The sequence below is a fragment of the Myotis yumanensis genome, unplaced genomic scaffold, assembly GCF_028538775.1.
Source record: "Myotis yumanensis isolate MYYU_CA2020_CCGP unplaced genomic scaffold, mMyoYum1.0.hap1 SCAF_6, whole genome shotgun sequence".
Classification (NCBI taxonomy): Eukaryota; Metazoa; Chordata; class Mammalia; order Chiroptera; family Vespertilionidae; genus Myotis; species Myotis yumanensis.
The window spans coordinates 10,348,015-10,365,584 of NW_027223757.1; the positions used below are offsets into that span (position 1 = coordinate 10,348,015).

Below are 17,570 nucleotides of genomic sequence, written 5' to 3' on the forward strand. Positions count from 1 at the left end.
ACACACAAAAGCAATATGAGAAATCCCTCTAGTATTAACAAGAAGACTGGAAAAACAGGTCATAAGAAAAACCATTTCTTTCATATATTCAACATTATATTATATTCTCTAAACACATGTCAACGTGTTATACTTAATGGAAGAACAGTACGTGGTGAGATTCTGAGAACTGTGTCACAATAGTCATAAAGCTGTCTAGTTCACAAGGGAAAATTGATTAGCAGTGACAATGCATAACTCTTTCTAGACATATCTTCAAACATAGCATAAAGGTATGAATGTTCATGTTTATTGCCTTAGTACAGTGAAGTGAGAGCTCACTTCAGCTCTCATACATTCTGTCACCGCTCAGCAAATTGTAAAGCTCCTTAGGAAGTTCCACAAGCACAGGTTTAGGGCATTATGTTCAAGGTGTCATTTGATTGTTTAAACAAATACTAAGACTCTCCCCATTTCTAGTGATAAGTGATGGTCTCCTGAACCCCTGCTGCCCATCACCTGAGTTACCCCTCTTGGTCCTCCCACCGTTGTTCTTGCCTGAGTCCTATCTGTGTGGGGGGCATCATGGGTGGCAATGCACTACCTAACATCATCACAGAAGCTACCTGTCCTTCTTTTCCTTGGCTCATTTACTGATTCCACTGCATACATTCATTCATTCCGCATTTATTGGGCAATTACTAGGCCCTGGAGATGAAAACATGTAAATAAGGTCAGTGGGAAGACACTTAAAGACAAGACAGTGGAATGCATCCTAATGGTGTCCCCAAACCTACCATGACACAAACTGCATTCTTGGTCCCCATCTTTACTCCTTATAGCTTATTTCATCTCTGAAGAGTCTGTTTCTGGTCAATGGTATTCTCTATATTCTCACATTTGATCTGGGTCTTTCCTGAATTTCCATATTCAATTCCTTGCTGAGTTACATTGATTTTACCTTTGCTATCTGACTCTCAAGACAACACTCCTTTGGCCAGACAAACTAGACCCCTCCTTATTCTTTCCTTACACATGTCCAAGCTTGACCATAGGCGCAAGCTTCCTCTTCTGGAATATTCTTCCTCTTCTCTTTGCATGTCCAAATCCTAAATGCTCGTTACACTAGACTAAAATGACCACCTCCATCAAGTACACTTTCTGGATTTCTCATTCAACATCCATTGAGTTTCATCTCTCTGTCAGGCAATGTACTGCTTGGGGCTGTGGCTATAGAGATAAAATATGTTGTTCTTGTTCTCAGGAAGCTCAGATATGTGGACCAGGTGGACTAGCAGGCAGGTAGCATCACATGATAACCAAATGGGTAGAAGGCATAGAGATGAGGCACCTATCCCTACCTGAAGGTGAAGAGGTAGTATTTCCCTAATGAGGTGTTTCTGAGTGGTTTGCAAGGACCCACAGGAGTTAGCAAGTGAAGAAAGGGACCCCTGGCATTGCAGACAGAGTGAACAGCAGAGGCAAAGGACAAAACATGAAATGATAGGGATATTAAAACTACCAGGACTTCCATGTGCCAGAGGTTGGGCATGGGATCAGTAAGGCAGTAGATAAGACTAGGGAGGGAGGGAGGAACCAGGTAATTGAGGGCCCTACAGATAACATGAGAGATCTTGATTTTTATCCAATGAGGTATCCACAGCTAGAAAGGATTTTCTTTTTTCTTCCAGATCTGAGGTCAAGGTGGAGAATGTGAAGAACAAAGGTAAGGTTAAGAGACAGAAAGCTTAGTTAGGAAGACCAGGTGGGCAATAATCCCAACAGGAGATGATGAGGTCATGAATCAAGACAGCACTTCTTACTGTGGTCCTCAGAGCAGCAGCGCTGGCATCAAGTGGAAACTTATTAAAACTGCACATTCTCAGGCCCTACCCCAGACCTACTGAATTAGAAGGAACTCTGGGGTTTGGGCCCATCAATATGTGTTTTCACAAGCCCTCCAGGAGATTCTAAGGCATAAAAGTTTGAGAACCACTGAACGAGGTCAATGGAAGTGAAGATGGATGAAGAGGTTTAGGGATATTAAGGAGGAAGGATCTGCTGAGCTTCGCATACAGCTGATGGCAGAAGGGAAGGAGAGCCAGTGGTCAAAGAGCTTCCTTCTCAGAGTCCTGGCTTGGATCTGAACATGGTGCCCATTTGAGGAGATGGGAAAGGCTGCAGGAGAAACAAACCCGGCTGCTGAAGTGAGGGGGTAGGGGTTTGGTTTTAAACATCTTTGGCTAGAAATGACATTGCCTTCCTTGACTTCCCACGGCACTTTGAGGATTTCCCAAGACATGAACTTTTTCTGTTTTTCTATAGTTGAGTTTGTGTGCTAGCTTTGAACCAGGTTGTAAGCTCCCTAAGGGCTACAGTCAGGCCTGATGTATTCTCCCCAGAAAACCAAGCCTAGGTATCAGCACAGAACATATATCCCTTAATTGTTTATGCAATAAAGATGCTCCCATTAGAAAAATATTTTTGGAGTCAAGAGATGTACAGTTCACTGAAGACAGAATTATCACTCAGGCCTTGAGTTTGGCCTTTCTTGGACAAACCTGTGCATCTATTACCCCAGTGGGGCTACAAGTTTTACTACTACAGCATCTAGGACACAACAGCAAACAAACTACCATTTCCTGGGCTGCACACTGTATCTAGAAGCTACTGTACCTAGAAGCTCTTTATACATATGCTGTCATTTTATTCTCATATGACTCCACAAGTTAAGCATTGTTATCCGCATTTACAGATTAAGAAATGGAGGCACAGAAAGGCTACCTAGATGGTGTACGGTCTTGTTGCTAGAAAAAAGTGGAGCAGGATTCAAATTCAAGTCTGTCTGACACCAAAAGTCCTGTTCTTTATCGCTGATGTACAATTTACTCACTGTTCCCACTGTTACTTGACTCATACATAACCTCTTAAAATGGGAAGGAGGGACTGGTTAGCAAAATAAGTCTGGAGAATAAAGAGGATTTATAGGAATATAAATTTTCTACCTTGCATGTGATTTGCTGAAAATTAAAATGAAATTATAATAGATGGGAAAGCATTAATAATAAAAAATAAGAGCATTAATATTATCAGAGATATATTTTTAAAAGTTCTAGGTGGGAAACACTTTATCTTATAACAAGAGTAGGAATGAATTTAAAATGCTAACGAGAGAGAGAGAAGGAGAGAGAGGGGGAGAGAGAGAGAGAGAGAGAAAGAGAGAGAGAGAGAGGGAGGGAGAAATAACAGTGTAATGGGATGTGTCTAAAGGAAGTAGTGCATCTGGGAATGAGATAGAACTGAGGTTTTAACAAAAAGGTGAGAATCAAACAGAATTTATAATGCAAAGGATATGCCAGGAAGTAGCTTCTAATCTTTTGCTTTCAATCTAACTGGGAAGGTAGAGCAGAAAACCTTTACCTGCAGTTGTACAAACACAGCTAGTTAGTAGAAGACTTTGCTCCTGACTTCTTTAGGAAATAATGCCAGCCCTCATGGTAATGACCCTACTAGGGTCTGAATTCCTGTGTCCCTCGGGAACAACTAGATCTAGATGTCCTATAATTTTGCAAAACATCTTAAATGAAAGAAAAGACATGTTTTTAACACATCAAAGCCCAATAAGAAGTAGCTCAGAGGACAACTCCGTGGCCCTCTAACCTCAAAGGCCAAAAGGATGTCTGTAGGCTCAGGTTACCTTTCTCTCTACCTCCTGTATAGAGAAGCCCTTCTGGGTCAGAGGCAGGATGGGATGGTCTTCCCACCTTCAGGGCTGTGCAGTCAGCAAGAGAAGCAATGCCTGCATGGAGAAGATGTCCACCAGGGGGCGGAATGACAGGAGCAAGGCAAAGAAGCTGGGTCTGAATAGTAGAGAAAATCAATCTCCCCACAACAATTGCAAAGAGAGGGAATTTTTTTTTTCATTTTTCAGGCCTTGTTGCTTCTACTTTTTTTCCTTTGCTTTCAACCAAGTTTCCATTAACAGACTCAGCTTTTGTCTCTAGGATTCAAGATAAGACCTTGTTTGCAGAGCTGGGTGAGCACATCTCTGTGACCTGGAAATGGACTCCCCTAATTTTTTTGGTTTGATTCCAAGGTTTAGTGGGAGCAGCTCTGATGCCTGTGGACACTGTCCCTCCTACTCTAAAGTCAGGAAACTCTGAGGGTCATTCGAAGGAGACTTTTCCAAAAGGTCTCAAGTAAGGGTAAGGTTCCTGGGAAAAGTGTGCAGGCTTCCGAGGAGACAGCACTCAATAAGATCTTGGGGGACACGTGAGGTCTTCAGAGGTTTGAGGGATTCTCGGGTGAAAGAGGACTTCTTCTTGCTTCGTGGCAGATTCACTTTAATAAAAGGAAAATTTTCTAATAATTAGAACTTTCTATGCAGTGCTTGCTCACCAGAATTGTGAATGGGGTTCCCCTCATGAGTTTCTCCCCTCCCCCACAAAGATACTGAGGCTCCACTGTGAAGAGTCTAACTCAATACTTTGTAGTAGGACCTAGAAACCTATCTCCCAAGAGGATTTTGCGATCCATTGTGGTTAAGAATAATATTTTAATGGTTTCCCACTGCCCACTAAATATTGTTCTAGTTCCTCAGCCTAGCATTGAAAGTTCTCAGGATTCCGCTCAACTTCACTTCCAAGCCTTCTTCTCCCACATTCTTCTTGAAGAACTGTCGCTTCCTATAAAATGGGGTGATAATACTTTCCTAATTATGCTGCTTAAAGGATTAGAAATAAGATGCACACCTATCTGGTGTGCTCTCTGGGGCTCAATAGACAGCATTCACGGTAGGTGTCCAATGAATAGCCGTCAAAATGAAGGAAGAAACAACCAAGTGACCTGCTTCAAAATGAATGAGTGAACCTTTACCTTTCAAGGAAGACAGGCTGACCCTGCCTTGGGGAGGCCTGGGAGGAATCCCCGTGGTCTCTAGACCTTTTCCAAATCTACCATGGTTTCTGTAGGTGAGTTTTGTTTCTTAGAGTTGCATTGCTTTACAGCCACAGTGAGATTGAGAACTGGCAGGGAGGAGAGCAATGGGGAAGGGAAGTTTAAAACACTGTAAAGAAATTCTGTTTTTGACCAAGAGGCTAAAAACAATCTAGAGCACACGAGGCGCATAGGTTCTCTGTGACTTCCACCCTTTAAATACTTTTCAGCATCTTCATAGCTGCTTAAAAGAGTCCCAGGAGATATGATCTCCAGCTGAGGGGTGCACAGGGGAGCCACACACAGGAGAGCTTATAAAGAGTTCCCTGCCAGTGGAGATGGGGAAGCACTATATGAAAGCCAGTTAAACAAATTTTTAATGGAAAGAATCCCCATTCTTTAAAGTGTGAATAATCATGTGAATCTCCTAGAGGGGGACAAAGGGCCAGCAATTCCCATATTTGTTTAATCATGGTAGTTTCTTTTATTTTTATTTTTCGGTGTCTTAGGGGACTAAGACTCCCAGGAACACTCTTAGGAAAATGTCATAGTTTTGACAGGGATTCTTAACCCTGTCGGCACTACAGAATCTCCTGTGGTACTTTACTATTATTTTTAAAAGACGTTTTCTGGGCTCCACCAGGAAACACTTCAGGGGAAGGGCCATTGCAACTGTATGTTTCAAAGGCTTTGCTGGAGATTCTGCGGTGCAGCCAGAACAGATAACCACTGCCTCAGAAGGGCTGTTGGGTTCAGGAGGGCCTAAGTTCAAGTGCAGGTGCCACAGGTAGTCATCCTATCCTATCCTATCTTATTCCATTCTGAAAGTGACAATCTGATTGTCTCAGTTTTCTCATAGCTGCGCACTGGTTTTAGGTCCAAAAGACTTAAGTAAAATAATGAAGTAAAACAATTACCATGGAGTAAATGCTATTTCCAATTTTGTAATCCTAAGTAGCTTCAATATAAAGAAGAAAGTAAAACTATTTTTTTCTTGATCTTTTGGGCTCCTATGTCAACAATTTTTGCCCTTCTCCAACAAGAAAGCAATAATTTTGAATTCCTATGTCTATGATATGCCTGCAACACGTTGACTTTCATTGTCCTGAGAACAATGTTCTGAAAAATAGCATCAGACCTTTAACAAAAATGGTTATGAGTCCTTTGGAAATCACACTCCATGTCTTTCAAAGTGTATGCAATTCCATAAGATTATCTAAGCGAGCCCAAGAAATCGAAACCTGGTTTTAGAGCGTAAATGAAATGATGTCACCATGTTTTGCATCAATGCCCTGAAAGTTCTGACATTTGGCCTTCAGCAGCTGTCCTTGGGGTTCTGTTGGGGCGGAGTTTTCTCAAATAGTAACTTCAAAGGTATTTCTATGTCTATGTGGCAGATGTAATGGGATTTTTATAGGCATTCTAACATTTGGTGTCTGCATGCTCCCTTTCCTTTTTAGTAATCCCTTCAGTGTCTTATGTTATTAAATACTGTGTACATTCTTTAAATTTAGTGGAGAGAGACAGAGAGAGAGAGAGAAAGAGAGAGGGGGGAGGAGAAAGAGAAAGAAAGAGAGAGAGAGAGAGAGAGATGTCACAGCTACCCTATAGTGAGAAATGTATACATGGACATGAATTTGACTCTGGCCAGAGTGGGGTGCCCATGCCTATGAATGAAATGGTATAGATAATTCAAGTCTCATAAGTGAATAGCATTCCGAAGTTCATTTGTAAGTCAGCAGTTTGGAACCTGGAACACATTTCCTCATAAAATCAATGTTCTACATGGTGGATAGAGTCCTGGGCCAGCCCACAGGAGCCAGTCTATTCTGCACCTGAAGTAAAGTGTTATTAACTCCATAGAACAATGTTTCCATGGGAACACATTTTCAGAGTTCTACTGTTTAATGTTGAGAACCACTGACTTTAAAAATTTTAACTCCTCTCCTAAATCACTCCCCCAACCCTTTCCTTTAATAAATTACCAAGAAGAGGAGCTATTCATACCACAAATTAGTTCTTGAATATATTAGGTTAAAATAATATTTTTTCTCTGCTTGTTTTATGCGCTTTGAAACTTTAGTAAAAGAACACATATAATAAGGAAAAGAGTTTCTTTAAACATTCTTAAGCTACTTCAAACTTGGTTTCTTGTCATGCCATGTCCTGGCTCCCTCTGCGTGTCACAGCCCGGTCAGCGAGCTGCACAGAGGCCACTGTCGCTATCGTTTGCTTTTACATCGAAATTGCTTATTTGTTTTTCCTACCATATCTTTACCTTTCCCTTGAGTTTTTAAAACTTGCCTTATAATTTAATAGGAATCTGGAGTAACTACGTAATGAAATATATTCTGGTTCATACTGACCACAGGAATCAGAAATGCTTCAACTGCACTACATAGAGACTATACTAGAAGTTGTGTAAATATATCACAGAATCACAGGGCTGGAAAGAACCTTAAGAGATTGTCTAGTCTATTCGCTGGCTTCCAGACAAGCCAATCATTCCAAACAGATGAGAGCTCACTTTTATTTTAGAGGACAAAGATGACTTTGTCTTTAACCCTTCCCTAGAGGCAGCAATTTATACACCTTTATTCAATTACTGTTAAATTTTCATCTAAATCTTTCTCGTGACAGTTGCAACTGTATTTTACTTTCTCCAGACGGTTCCTCGTAGGAAACAAAGTAGATTTGTTTATTTGTGAACATCACACAGTAAATTTAAATGTTATATTTTGTGCTCTCTCTTCTAGGGCATTCCCGAACATCTCAGTGTCTTAACACTTCAGTTACCTTGCTGTATTGTTTGCATTTCATCAGCAGTGGGAACTGAAATTGAGCTGCTGTGTTTTATGAGGCTTCTGAGAACTGGGCATAGTTTCCACACATAGCAATATTTAGGTGTAATCTGATAGGCAGACTCAAGTACTCCAAGGAAAACCAAATTTCATAATTATAATAAAATTGCAACTACATAGGCTATTAATGTACAGTCACTTTCTTTCAGGTAGTGAAAAGGACATGACCAGCCTCCTCATATTAGCTCTTCAATCAGATAAGGAAATCTGAGAACATACCCTTATTAAACTCATTAATAAAATGTGATATCCTTAAATGTCACCAAATATAATTTTTCTATTGACAGCCTACTATAGAAGCTTCAAGGGACAATCTCAAAATATTTATTGTTGATTGACTCTTTGGACTTGATACTCAGAGACTCTTTAGTGGAAGTTTTCAAAGGAGTAGACATATTGATCTCTCTATATGGGAGACACTAAATATATTGGCTTATCGCAAGTCCTGTTGGTTATGTTACTGTCTTAAAAACTGTCCCATTGTCCCCATGAAAAAAGAGAAATAAAGGCCGTTGTAAATTCCCTTTCTTTGTGAGGCTTTGCCAGAAAGAAGTGGATATGGGTGGAAATTTCCATAATTGTGGCCTCAACCTGATAGTAAACCACGTGTTTTATTTATTCTCCAAACTTAGAAAATCATTGGGTGGTGTGAAGGTTAATGTTATGTGTCAACTTGACTGGCAAAGGGAGGCGCAGATTACACAAAATTCTGGGGGTGTCTGTGAGGCTGTTTCTGAGTGAGATTAGCATTTGAATCCATGGACTTAGTAAAGGACATTGTTCTCCCAATGTGGGTGTGCATCACCCAATCTCTGAATAAAACAAAATGTGGAGAAAGGAGGAATTTGCCCTCTTTTCCCTGCCTCAGTGTTTAAGCTGGAACATTTCATTTTATAACTTCGACTGGGATTTACAGCATTGGCTGCTCTGGTTTTCAGGCCTTTGAACTCCATTATACCAGTGGCTCTGCTGCGTCTCCAACTGACAGATGGCAGATCATGGGACTTCTCGGTCTCCATTATTGTGTGAGCCTATTCCTCATAATAAATCTCCTTTTATATCTATTTATTGATAATTGATAGACATCTCCGTCCTACTGGTTCTGTTCTCTAGAAAACCCTGCCTTATACTGGTGGCTATTCATCCATCCTCAAGTACTAAAGGCACAGAAGCCAACTTTGTGAGATAAGCTAACAAACTTGACCCTGTAAAATGACCTTGAGAGCACTAGGCCTAACTGTGCTATATCAGCAAAGTGCCCCAATAGAGACTATGGACTCTACTTTTGTATAAGCTTATAAAGTAGAATATGTTTGCATAGCTTCCAGGCAGAATGTAGAGCAGACTTTACCACCGGTATGTCCACTTGTAGGGCTGGCTATATTGTGACAGAACTGTCCCTGGGAAATGGGATGATTCTTTTGCTGCCACTGAATATGCCAAATGCTGCTGTGGAAGCGCAAGATCCCCTGAGCTGATCATAACAGGAAGCTTTTGCCCCCATTGACCAGTCAGGTTCCTAGGATACTTGTGAGCAAATATAGAAGAAGAAATATTAAAATAAATCTTTCTTATTTTTGCCATCAGGATGTCAGCATTATTTACAGCTCAGTGGTGTAACGATCTGAGATTTATGCATTGCTACTTTTAGCTAAATAAACAATGATGAGTGCACACTGTCCTTTGGTCTAACAAAAGTATCCCTTCTCGGTAACTTCCTGGCTTTAAGACCACCACCAGAACACTTAACTTAAACTTCCTTCCACACGCTGACAAATATACAGTATGAAGTTGCAAATCTGGTATGCATCCGTCAGGGTTTGAAGGATGTCCTGTAAGGCACCCACTAATTACACCAATGAATCGAAGCAAAGTACAGTTTAACCGTGGCCAAAGACAACTTACTTGTTCATTTTTAGTAAGCCTGGTTTTGTTGTGAATGTCCGACGTGACCAAATTAAATCCGTGCTTCTCTGACAAGATTCTCAGAAGCAAGACCACAGTGCGACTCCCACACTTGCCAACTCTGTTGTACACCACCTGGCTGGGGAAGGGCAGCACCTGGGAAGGAACGAGAGAGCACATAGAGACTTTGGGGTTAAAATACTCAGGATTCTTCCCTCAACTTCAGAATAATTAATGTTTAATCAACCTACACACGAAGGATCCGCATGAACTTAATGAGAGAACAGAAGTGATGAATTCGTATTTACCTTCACAGTGTAACTCGAAGGAAGGCTGGACTCATTGTCCCACTGTCTACACTGATACTAAAAACTGGTCAGATTTCATGCCACCTATAAGATTGTTCTTGGAACTTGTTTTCCTTAGAAACAAAATATATAAATATGTGCTTTAATGATCACATTCTTTTGCAAGTTGTATTATGCTTTATTAAAACTTAATGTATAGAGTGCTGAAGGAAAAACATAGCAATTTCAAATTATGTAGACATAATTTACATATAATAAAATTCACTCTTTAAAGTGGACAATTTAGTAAATTCACCAAATTGTGAACCATCACCGCTATCTAACTCCAGAACACTTGGTCACCCCGAAAGAAACTCTATACCCATTAGCAGTCACATTTTGTTTCCTCCACTACTTTAGCCCCTTGAGAGCATTTATCTACTTTCTGTCTCTATGGTTTTGCCTCTATCATTTTGGACATCTCATTTAAATGGAATTATAAAATATGTGGCTTTTTGTGTCTGGCTTCTTTCATTGAGCATAATGTTTTCAAGGTTCATCAATGTTGTAGTATGAATCAGTAAGTACTTCATTCCTTCATATGGCTGAATAATATTACATTGTATTTTGTTTATATAGTCATCAGTCAATGGACATTTGAATTGTTTCCCCTTCTTGGCTAGTAGGAATAATGATGCTATAAACATTTGTGTGTAAGTTTTTATGTGGACATATGTTTTTGATTCACCTTGAACATATCTTAGGAGTGAAATTGCTAGATCATACGGTAACTCTCTGTTTAATTTTTTGAGGAACTGCCAAACTCTTTTTAATACAGCTGCACCATTTTATATTTCCACTGGCACCACATGAGACTTCCAATTTCTCCACATCCTTGCCACCACTTGGTATTGCCTGGTTTGTTCTTTAATTATAGCCACACTAATGGATGTTAACTGGTATCTCACTGTCATTCTGATTTGCATTTCCCCAATGACCAATAATGGTTGGTGTGTATATTTTTTATACACTTGTTGGCCATTTGTATATTTACTCTAGAGGAATGTCTATTCAAATTATTTTCCCATTTTAAAATTGAGATATTTATCCTTTTATTGTTGAGCTTTAAGAGTTCTACATTTAGTCTGAATTTACAAATATATGATCTGCAAATATATTCTCTCATTTTATGGGTTGTCTTTTCACTTTCTTGATATGGCCTTTGAAGCACAAAATTTTTAATTTTGATGGAGTCCAATTTGGAGTGATTGGTTGCTTGTACTTTTAATGTCCTATCTAAGAAACCATTGTCTAACTCAAGGTCACAAAGATATACACTTATATTTCCCCCTAAGAGTTTTATAGTTTTAGTGCTAACATTTAGGTCTTTGATTCATTTTGAGTTAATTTTATGTATGGTATGAGCTAGTGATCTAACTTCATATTTTGCATATGAATATCCTTTTGTCCCAGCACCATTTATTAAAAAGACAATTCTTTCTCCATTTAACTGTGAAATGAAAATCTGCTAACCAAAAATATATGGCTTTGTTTCTGGACTCCCAACTCTATTCCATTGATCCTTATGCCAGTATCACAGCCTTGATTACTATTGCTTTGTTATAGGTTTTGAAATCAGGAAGAATGAGTCCCTCCAACTTTGTTCTTCTTTTTCAAGATCGTTCAGGCTATTCTGGACCCTTTGCATTTCCATATGAATTGCAGGATAAGATGGTCAATTTCTGCAAAAAAGGCAGTTGAGATTTTGATAGGGATAGTGTTGAATCTGTGGATTCACCTGGAGACTATTGCCATGTTAATAATATTAATCCATGACAGAGGATGTCTTTCCACTTATTTAGTTCTCCATTAATTTGCTTCATTGATGTTTTGCAGTTTTCAGTGTACAAGCCTTCACTCCTTTTATTATTTTTGATGGTATTACAAATGGAATTGTCTTCTTAATTTCATTTGGAATGGATTTGTCATTAATAGAAATACAATTGATTTTTCTATATTGATCTGATATCCTGCAATCTTGCTGGACTCATTTGTTAGCTCTAATAGTTTTTTGAGGGTTATGAACTTTTTAGGGTTTTCTATATACATGATCATGTCATCTGCAAACAGAGAAAGCTTTACTTCTTCCTTTTCAATTTGGATGCCTTTTATTTCCTGTTTTTCCTATTGTTCAGTTATAATGAACTTGATAGACTTAGAAGTCATTATGAAAAGCATCTGATTAAATATTTATACCCCCAATAAAGATATTATTTCAATTTTGAACGCTAGCCTTGAGCAACAATTGACAAATGACATTCCACAGTTTCTTTCATTCAGCTCATATTAACAACAGAAGACCATAAAAAGGCCCAAAGTTAAAGAATATAATACAACATAAACATACCCTAAACTTGCTGTCAGCATGTAGTTTTAAATTTTGTTCTGTATCTGTAATTGTAGGTTTACTTATTTTCCTGAAATATTTTATATCCAGAGTATCATTTCATAAATTTGGAGCTTAAAGGCTAATTGTCATTAGAGTAAAACATAGTATCACTCATTAAGCAACCAGTCCTGTACCATTTTGATATAGTTCTTCCAGTGTGTGTGCGTGTGTGTGTGTGTGTGTGTGTGTGTGTGTGTTTTCAATGAGTAAAACATTGTTTATTTAGGGCCAATCAGTATCTCCTATTAGATGTCCTCACGGTGCCTAGAACACACCTTGTAGCTTTAGAGCAGAGGTGGGGAATATCCAGCTCTCGGGCCCTATAAGGCCCACAAAATCATTTGGTCTGGCCCTGCCAAGGCATTAGGGGTGAGTTAATTCAATGTTTGACCAAATATAGCAGGCTAATTTTTAAGTTGATAATTTTGTATGGCCTGTGAATGATGTTATAAATATTCAAATGGCACTTGGGAGAAAAAAGTTTCCCCATCCCTAATAGAGACCCTCTATAGACATTGGTTCTTGGCAGCTGGAGGGATTTTTGTTTTAAATTGATTTCAGAGAGGAAGGGAGAGGGAGAGAGAGATAGAAACATCAATGATGAGAGAGAATCATTGATCGGCTGCACTGTGGGGATTGAGCCACGACACAGGCATGTTCTCTGAACGAGAATCAAACTGTGACCTCCTGGTTCACAGGTCGACATTCTACCACTGAGTCACACCAGCTGGGCCAGCTTGACGGGTTTAAACAGACTGTTTGACACTAATTAACACAATGATTCTGCTAAAATGTGAGACTAGGAGAATCTTCAAATACAGTTGACCTTTCCGATCAAATGCTAATAAAAGTCATCAAGGTAAAAAGATAGTCATTATAACAGGTCATTTTACTTATGGTTCAATCAGTAAGTATCCAAAAAATCTGTTCTCTGTCACTGACTACAGAAGCTCAGATAGTCAGATAAATCATTTAGTTCTTAGTTATGAGGTTGTGACCCAGGGAAGTAGAATTGGGCTTTATGATTGATGCATTGATATTAATAGTGTTTGTAAGTTGAAATTCCATAGTAACCAGGCTGGGGTATGGACTGTGGTTATGATAGAGCTGCCAACATAAACACAAATTTTTATTTCTTTGGAGAAATAAACTGCTCAAGAATTTGGGTGAATGTATTTTTCCTTGTCTTCTACCACAGCACAGAACAGCAAGGGAGAATTTGTTATAAATGAATTGATGACCTAGAAGTTTTGAGTTACTACATACTAAGTACTTTATTCTAAGAGCATAGGTATATCGTAGAAGATTTAAATGAAGAATGGAGACACTTACTTAGAAACCATAGGTGAAAATAGTTAATACCTCTTTAATTTCTTGGGTAATCCATACAGTAGCAGGCTTACTATCTATCTATACCCTTTTGCTAAGAGCTAAAGATGTTATTTAACTTTAGATTATTGGTTAGTTAGATTCTAAAATATGTTCATTTCAATTATTTCATTAGTCTTATGGGAAGCTCCCAAATAATAGTTGTACATATTTGTTATTTTAAAAGAACATATAAAAAGAAAAATCGCCCTAACCAGTTTGGCTCAGTGGATAGAGCGTCGGCCTGCGGACTGAAGGGTCCTGGGTTCGATTCCAGTTAAGGGCATGTACCTTGGTTGCGGGCACATCCCCAGTAGGGGGTGTGCAGGAGGCAGCTGATCGATGCTTCTTTCTCATCGATGTTTCTAACTCTCTATCCCTCTCCCTTCCTCTCTGTAAAAAATCGATAAAAATATATTTTAAAAATAATAATAAAAAAGAAAAGAAAAATCATTGCATTATTCCTGCAGCTCTATCTACAATAATATGTAAAAAGAAGAGAGAACCTAACATCCCCACTGTTGCTCCGTTTTTACTATTTCTTTAAACACTAACATACAGCTACAGAGCAGGAACACAGAGCTCCAGGAATCAGTCTTGTGACTTTTGAAAACACGGTGTACACTATCACCAACAAAAACCTCTCTAAAATTTAGGGTGAGGCTTTTAAGTCATTTTTTAAAAAAGAATCCTGTGGAATGTCCTAGAAATTGACAAATTTAGGCAGGCCAACTCACTGTGTTGATGTTGGATAAAGTATTAAAATTAACAACAGTACAAGTTGATTCATCCCTGCCTTTGGTAGAACTATAGATTTGCTCCTGAAGGTCTGCTTTAAAAATCATTGACATCTTTTATTGGAAGTGTACTTTCTGGAATGATGGTGAGAAAAGGGACTGATCTTTATGAAGGGGTGAGCCTGACCCTGTCCCAGGCTCCGTGCCATGTAAACCCTTTGAATCCTTGTTAACAATACTGAATCAAACAGCATAACTGCCTTCACTCTAGCCGTGCCTCTCTCTAGGAGTTCAAGTTACCCAATAATTTAAGCACCATTAATAGCACCTACATGACTCCCCTGTATGTCCCACTCTTCCCACAGATGATAGATTCATAGAACAACAGTTTGAGATCTAGAAGCAATTTAGAATAATCCATCATCCACCCACCACCACCACCCCCACACCACCACCCTGTATCACCCACCCCCAGCCCAATCTGTGTTTGTCTTGGCTAGAGCTTTTCTTTATATTGTCTCTTCACCCTCTCAAGTACTCTGTGAGGTTTATGTTAGGACTATTTTTAGATGTGTAAACTACAGCTGGCAATTTCAAGGTTACAAAGCTCAAAAGTGGAATGTAACAACTAAAGCCCAGTTCCCAGTTCTCCTGAACCCTAAGATGACGCTCTATATAATCTATAATAATTAAAGGGTAATATGCTAATTAGACCAGACGTCTTCCAGATGTCCTTCCTGGCGAAGCTGGGGCCAGAGGGAAGCCGGCCCTGGTCCCAGTTGCCTGCAGGCAGTCAGAGGTGGGAAACCTGGGTCCCAGGTGCCAAAGGGAAACTGGTTCAAGCAGCTGGGGGAAGGAAGGCCTACTCTACTCTTGCACGAATTTTCGTGCATTGGGCCTCTAGCATACTATAACCTCAAAGGGTGGAAAAGTTTGACTTCTGTGATGGAGATACTATTTTCTTTTGTTACATCTTGAATGTATCCAATCTCATTAAATGTTATGTTTCAATAGTCACCTACCACGACCAGTATCACTGGCCATAGCTCATCTACTACCCAGGACCCTGGAACGCTCAGTCAGAACCCACAGGAGTGGATTAGCCAGCCTCTCTTTCTCCTTCCTGAGGATGTACTTTAGTAGCTAATGAAAGCCCAGTGTTTCAAAGCAGCTAATGGGGGAAGAAGAGCAGGAGGATGTAGTCTTCCCTTCACTTCTTCCCCTAATCTATCTAGGAAGTCCAGTCCCAGCTACCTCGGATACTAAGAACCACTTCCACTGGGAAAGGAAAAAGTTGAAAAGAGTCATAGCAAAATGTGCATGAAATCCTAAATGCACTTGACATGTGTATCAAAACAATACCCTCCAATGATAATGACTATGAAAAGACTTCTATAGACTTCTTAAGATCAACCTCAAAAATCCCCATTTTCTTCAATAGATACTTGCAGAAAACTATACCCCAAATCAAACATTCCTATTATCATTTGCACACAAATTTCAAATACTTACTCTTTTTTGGGGATATCCTATAAAGAAGTACACACCAAAGGCCCTCATCACTCACCCCCTCCCCAAATGAATCTTCATTCTTGACAACTATGGTTATAAGAATGTTATGTCTGTGGTTTTTATTTTATGACCAATTTGTAGGAGTGTAGGGAGCTCCAAAATAGTTCACTCTATGAATTACATACTTTTATGTCGCCTGCCTTGTAAGTTCTGCACATGCCACATATCCCCAGGGCCTGGCAGGCTTGTGGGGAGCATGCCAATTAAACAGAAGTCTTTCCAAAACCCCTAGCACAGCAGTAACCACCACCAGATGACATCCACAACTTCAATAGCTTATCCCAGCTTTGAAACGGGAATGGGAGAAAGAAGACTTTCTAGGTAAAAAGCAAAGTTGGTCTGGACCAAAACTTTCTATGATTTAAAGGGCTCTCTGGGAACTGGTCTTATTGGAAGAATTACCATTAATCTCACTTTTAAGTCTTTGCAAAATGACACTTAATACAGTATGTTACAAGCTGAGGTTCCCAAATGGCTATATATTTGAATTGCCTATGAACTTTAAAAACTCAAGACTTCTGGGCCCCACTCTAAGACTAACTGAAACAGAGAGTCTAGGATGTGGGTCAGGAGGCTGGCCTTCCATGTTAACCGCAGCCTTTTGAGGAAGTGAGGTCAGGAGAGGGTTGCCTGCATGGTACTGGAGGGGACTCGGTGAAAGGCATGTCATGTCTTTCTTGGGCCTCCTTGGCGTGCCAATGGCTCTCACCCACAGTTAAAAGGCCACGATTAACCAGACAAATACACTCACACTACAGTCAATGCCTCCTCGAGTAGAATGACTAGAGAACAGGGGTGCTGATTAACTGTTTAGATTAGCTGAAATCTATACCTAACACTGTCAAAGCATTAATCCTTCAGTAGTAATAATATGCTAAGGATAAAATGTTTTTCTTTGATAAATAAACTTGTGCTTCATGATCAGCACCTGTACATGAAGGTGAATAGTGGAGGAAGAATCACTACCTAGGCTTTGTGAGGCTTGAACTCAGGAAGAGTTCTGCCACTTGCTGTCCATAGGACTCTGAGCAGTTAAATCCATTCAGGGAATCCTTATGTTCCAGTTTCCTAGGACACTGTGACGCATCACACTTTCCTCAGCAGTAAAAGGAGCGGGCTGGACTGTAACCCAATAAATGAAGCTCTCTGCTAAGGCTACTAAATGATTAATTTTAGTTGATGCTGTTATCAAGATGTAACCTGGAAATCCCTAAAATATTAAAACTGGGTATTGACATTTTCCTTGTCAAATACATTCATAAGAAAAGTGGGAAAAAAACAAGTTCCAGTAATTTGTGCGGATGACACAGATTCCAGCTCCATGGCATTCACGGTTCTATTTTGGAACCTTGGTGCATTTCTGTACATGTCCCATCTTTGTTTGGGCGTGTTGTATAATAAATCTACCTTTTTGCTTGTCTTATTTTCCAGTTTTAATCACTTCAAGCTCTCTATTTTGTTTTGTTTTGTTTTGATA

The 17,570-nt window shown here is 39.5% G+C and overlaps 1 protein-coding gene across 5 annotated transcripts in view; it reads right to left on the reverse strand.

Annotated features, from left to right (window-relative positions):
- UST (uronyl 2-sulfotransferase) overlaps window positions 1-17,570 on the reverse strand; it is a 264,274-nt gene that overhangs the window by 105,388 nt on the left and 141,316 nt on the right. For all 5 annotated transcript variants that reach the window (XM_070417497.1, XM_070417500.1, XM_070417499.1 and 2 more), the window contains exon 3: window positions 9,681-9,836. In XM_070417497.1, coding sequence (XP_070273598.1) covers window positions 9,681-9,836 — 156 coding nt within the window. The remainder of the gene's footprint in view (window positions 1-9,680; window positions 9,837-17,570) is intronic.